The sequence below is a fragment of the Austrofundulus limnaeus genome, unplaced genomic scaffold (assembly GCF_001266775.1).
Source record: "Austrofundulus limnaeus strain Quisiro unplaced genomic scaffold, Austrofundulus_limnaeus-1.0 Scaffold470, whole genome shotgun sequence".
NCBI lineage: Eukaryota > Metazoa > Chordata > Actinopteri > Cyprinodontiformes > Rivulidae > Austrofundulus > Austrofundulus limnaeus.
This window is the reverse complement of record NW_013952872.1, coordinates 465,824-469,734: the sequence shown is the minus strand read 5'-3', so window position 1 is coordinate 469,734 and position 3,911 is coordinate 465,824. Positions and strand designations below refer to the sequence as shown.

Genomic DNA, 3,911 nt, shown 5'->3' with positions numbered 1-3,911 from the left:
CTTGTGTCTGAGGCAGGAAACATAGCCTTATATGGTGTTTTTGGGGTGGTAATTATGCTAATCTCTTCTCGCGTGCACGAGCTGCTGGATACGAACAGGTGGAATTCACGCAGCTCATTTACACACTTTTCCTGAAGATAGAAGAGTTTGTTGAATCTGGCGTGACATGTTCGTACGAAGGGTTCGTACGAACAAAAGTAAGAGAAATTTAGGATAAGAATACGAACATGTTCTTGCATGAGGCCCATTGGATCCAGTTTAGTTCCACATGTGAAAACCTGGTTCAGATTAGAAACACGTTCAGACCATCATAAAAMCAAATCTAATATGGTTTGAATTTAGGCCACTTTTGCCTGCAGTGTGAAAGTAGCCCAGGGGTGTTCAATCCTGCTGAGAACACCGTCCTCACAGTGAAGCATGGTGGTGGCAGCGTCATGCTGTGGGGTTGTTTTCATWTTTCTTTTCTCCTTACTCTCCCCGCAGCAAGCCTTCAACGCCACCGCCGTGGTGCGYCACATGAGGCGCCTGCAACTCAGCAGCAGCATGGGCAGCAGCACGGACGCCTCCAACCCGAGGTCCGGTCAGACGCAGAGGCCAGCCCAAAACCAGAACCAGGCGGGTCAGAACCAAAGCAGCAGCCAGGCGGGACAGAGCCAGACTCCCAACACTGGCAGCAAAAKCTCTGCCGTGGACAACAACATGACCGCCCCCCGCAAAGAATGTGAGTGACAGGAACAGTGCTGCAGTAAAACGTGCTGACTTTTTTAAAAATATTAGTCTTATTTGTTTGCTAAGAGCCAATTATATATATATATTTTTTTCAGGTGTTCCTGCACCCGTCACCCCCTGCAGTCTGGCCTCTGCGGCATCATCCACYGCCACCGGGACAGAACAGAACCGGCCCCACCCCCCGGCGGTGCCGGCCCTGATGATGACGGAGACCAAGTGACGCCAGGTCCCGCGGAGCACCAGCTGGGAGGCCACAGCGCTGTGAGGCGAGGAGAGACGGGAAAGAGACGAAGGACCAGCGGAGAGGAGGAGGAGGAGGACTGGATTCTTCCTCGCCACTCTTCCAATGCATTCTCTCTTGGATGTGCCCCCGCCCCCCTCCTCAACTGGTGCCCCGCCCTGCTTCTGTGAGCAGAGGACTGTACCCCACTTCACCCCCCACCCGGACAGCAGAGCACCCGCCGATTCTCTCTATTTCGAGGTGCAGACGATGGATCTGATGACATCATAACCTCCATCAGTCAAGTTTCTCNTCAAGTTTCTCTCGTGGATCTGGTCCCCCACCCCCCCCACACCCCCCACGACTGTTGGATGTTTTTATTTTTTTATTCTCGTTTTAAAGGCGTCGTGTTTCAAAAACAAGCTGATGAAGCCACTCCAGTAGAGTTACTGTAAATAAGCCATAACSAAGAGGATGGAGTCGACTCATTGTAATTAACAGCTGAGCATTTCTCCAAATTTCCCACAGTCCCACTGAGTCATGCGTTTGCATCGTTCCCTGTTCTGAATGTCGATGCAAAATAGTCGTCTGTGTAAAGACCTCACTTGTTTACACCAATTTTTACCAACGCCGCAGACTAATTAGCTCAATTTAGTTTTTGTTTTCCCCCACTCTGCTTCTTTAACACCACGTTTGGCTCGTCTGCTTGCAGAAGTGCTTTAAAAAGTACCACTGTTGAAATGTGGGAACGTGCGTTAGCGCTTTATCTTTTTTGCACAGAGTCCGAGTTGTCGTCTCGGAGGAATCGACGTTGATCAGAGAGGAAAAAAGAGATTGTAAAGAAAAAAAACAATAGATGTCAAAGCATTGTGAAGCTTTTTAAATGTCAAAATGAGCTTTCTTTGGGCAGGTGGGAGGATGTTATTTTTTTTTTTTTACTTTGTATAATTTTTTGTAACAATCTCCCTTTAAGGGACACATACAGGTTATGATAAAATGCAGAGGAGGAAAAAGAAGCAGCGAGCTGTGTTGCCTCCAGAYGAGCGCGGGTTAGTAAAAATAAATCGTTATTAGACTTCCCTGCAGACGCCACACAAACCGTGCAAAATGGCGCCAAAGTGGCTGAGCGTTGTTGTTTTAGCGGTTTAAAGACTGTTGCCTGCTACTCCTCTGTAACGAAGCCATGATCTCACCTTCTTGTTCTTTTAAGCTGCACCCAGTCCAGACGTCCTCAGGGAAATCTGCAGCTGCACTGTGAGCTGGACAACACCAGCTTCCTGTTTGTTTGTTTGTTTGTTTGTTTGTTTGTTTGTTTGTTTGTTTGTTTGTTTGTTTGTTTGTTTGTTTGTTTGTTTGTTTGTTTGTTTGTTTGTTTGTTTGTTTGTTTGTTTGTTTGTTTGTTTGTTTGTTTGTTTGTTTGTTTGTTTGTTTGTTATTTCCTAATGTTCCAGGTGTGGTCACAGCTGGAAGGATTGAAGTGGGGTTCTGTTGAAAGGTTATGAACAGAAAATATCTCACCTGTTGTAGGTAGCTCTTTGATTGACCTCAGTTTGGAGACAAATGACGAGCTAACGGCTAGTCGAAGCTAAGTCCAACAAAAGACTGCTGCTGTCTTTAAAATAACTCCCCAAATTTTACAAAAGTTTTTGCAAACACTRTTTCATAAACTTTTAGATTACTGACAATTTCTCGTTAAGAGAAAAATTCCTTGGTTATTTGCAAGTGGTATTAGCATTAGCCTCAGCTAGCTGCACCTTGCCAGATTTCTCCAGGAATAGCTTCAAAATAACTAAGAACTAGGCATGAACTGCTCTGAAATTGAAAAATGAAAGTTGTGTAAAATCTTAACGGAGATTTTGACCATGTTGAAATGACTCCCACTCTCCTCATGCTATTTCATATTTTCATACCTCCATTAATTTGCTGTTCTGTGCTCCAGTTAGCTAACGTTGATGTTAATTKTAGAGACATGCATGAACCATGAAATCTGAACTTGGAGTTGTTTAAACACATTTATGTTAGCTGTTTGCATAAGAACAGGTCAGAATTCAGCTGTTTCTGTRAACTGAGGCTGTTAATAAAGCTATCTACAGCAGGTAAGATATTTACTGTTTACACAGAGCCGCACATCTTAATGTGCCGAGTTCTCMTCTCAGTAGTGATATGATATGAACTGTGAGGACTCTGATTATAAAAAGCTTATTTAGTTTTTAKAGTTTTATGAAATGGATGACTTCATAGCTTTGTCTCTCAGCTATAATAACTTCTTTCTCTTCATCTTTCTCTTTTTTTTTCTTCCTGTTTCTCATGAACTTTACTGAAACGTGACCTCTGGTGGTATTTGGCCTTTTAGTCCTGACTCTGATCACTGCCGGGTGTTCGTTCACACTAATCAGTTGTCTTATTAGATGCAAGCTTTCTAATCCCTTTATTGTGAATCCTAGCCAAAGACTCGTGCTCGGGTTGAGGAGGATTTGGCTCATTTGAAAGTGGAGGATGAGTTGGTCAGACGAAACTRTTCAGATGTGAACTTATTCAAAAACTTAAGGGCTGAACTCCAGCTGCAAACGAATCTGGAGAGAAATGTGTTGACCTTTTTTTCCCTACGTTGCCGTTTCTCTTTTTTTATTATCTGTATCTACAGTTGTGCTGCTAAAAAATAAAGGAAAAAAAAAAGGCTGCAAATTATTCACAGTGCTTGCTGAGTGACAGGTGGGTGTGAGGAGACACCTGGATGAAAGTCACCTAAATTAATCAACACATTTTAGTCACATTTGTTTGGTGTTTTAAGACACACCTGCCTGATGTTGTTGACTCAGAGCGACCACAACCAGATATTTATGGATCTAAATTCACTCCAAATCAAACATTAAAATTGGATTAAACACTCATATTTTTTAAACTAAATGATTTATAATTTTGAAACATTCAGTGTTGTCTGGTTGTCAGCTGACCCCAGAAG

The 3,911-nt window shown here is 43.3% G+C and overlaps 1 protein-coding gene across 1 annotated transcript in view; it reads left to right on the top strand.

Moving 5' to 3' along the window:
• The window catches only part of camk1da (calcium/calmodulin-dependent protein kinase 1Da), a gene marked incomplete at both ends in the record, with an annotated part of 13,563 nt that extends 12,302 nt beyond the window's left edge, over nucleotides 1-1,261 (top strand). The window contains 2 exon segments of the mRNA XM_014025358.1: nucleotides 484-721; nucleotides 825-1,261. Coding sequence (XP_013880812.1) covers nucleotides 484-721; nucleotides 825-949 — 363 coding nt within the window.
• Nucleotides 1,262-3,911: the final 2,650 nt, after the last annotated feature.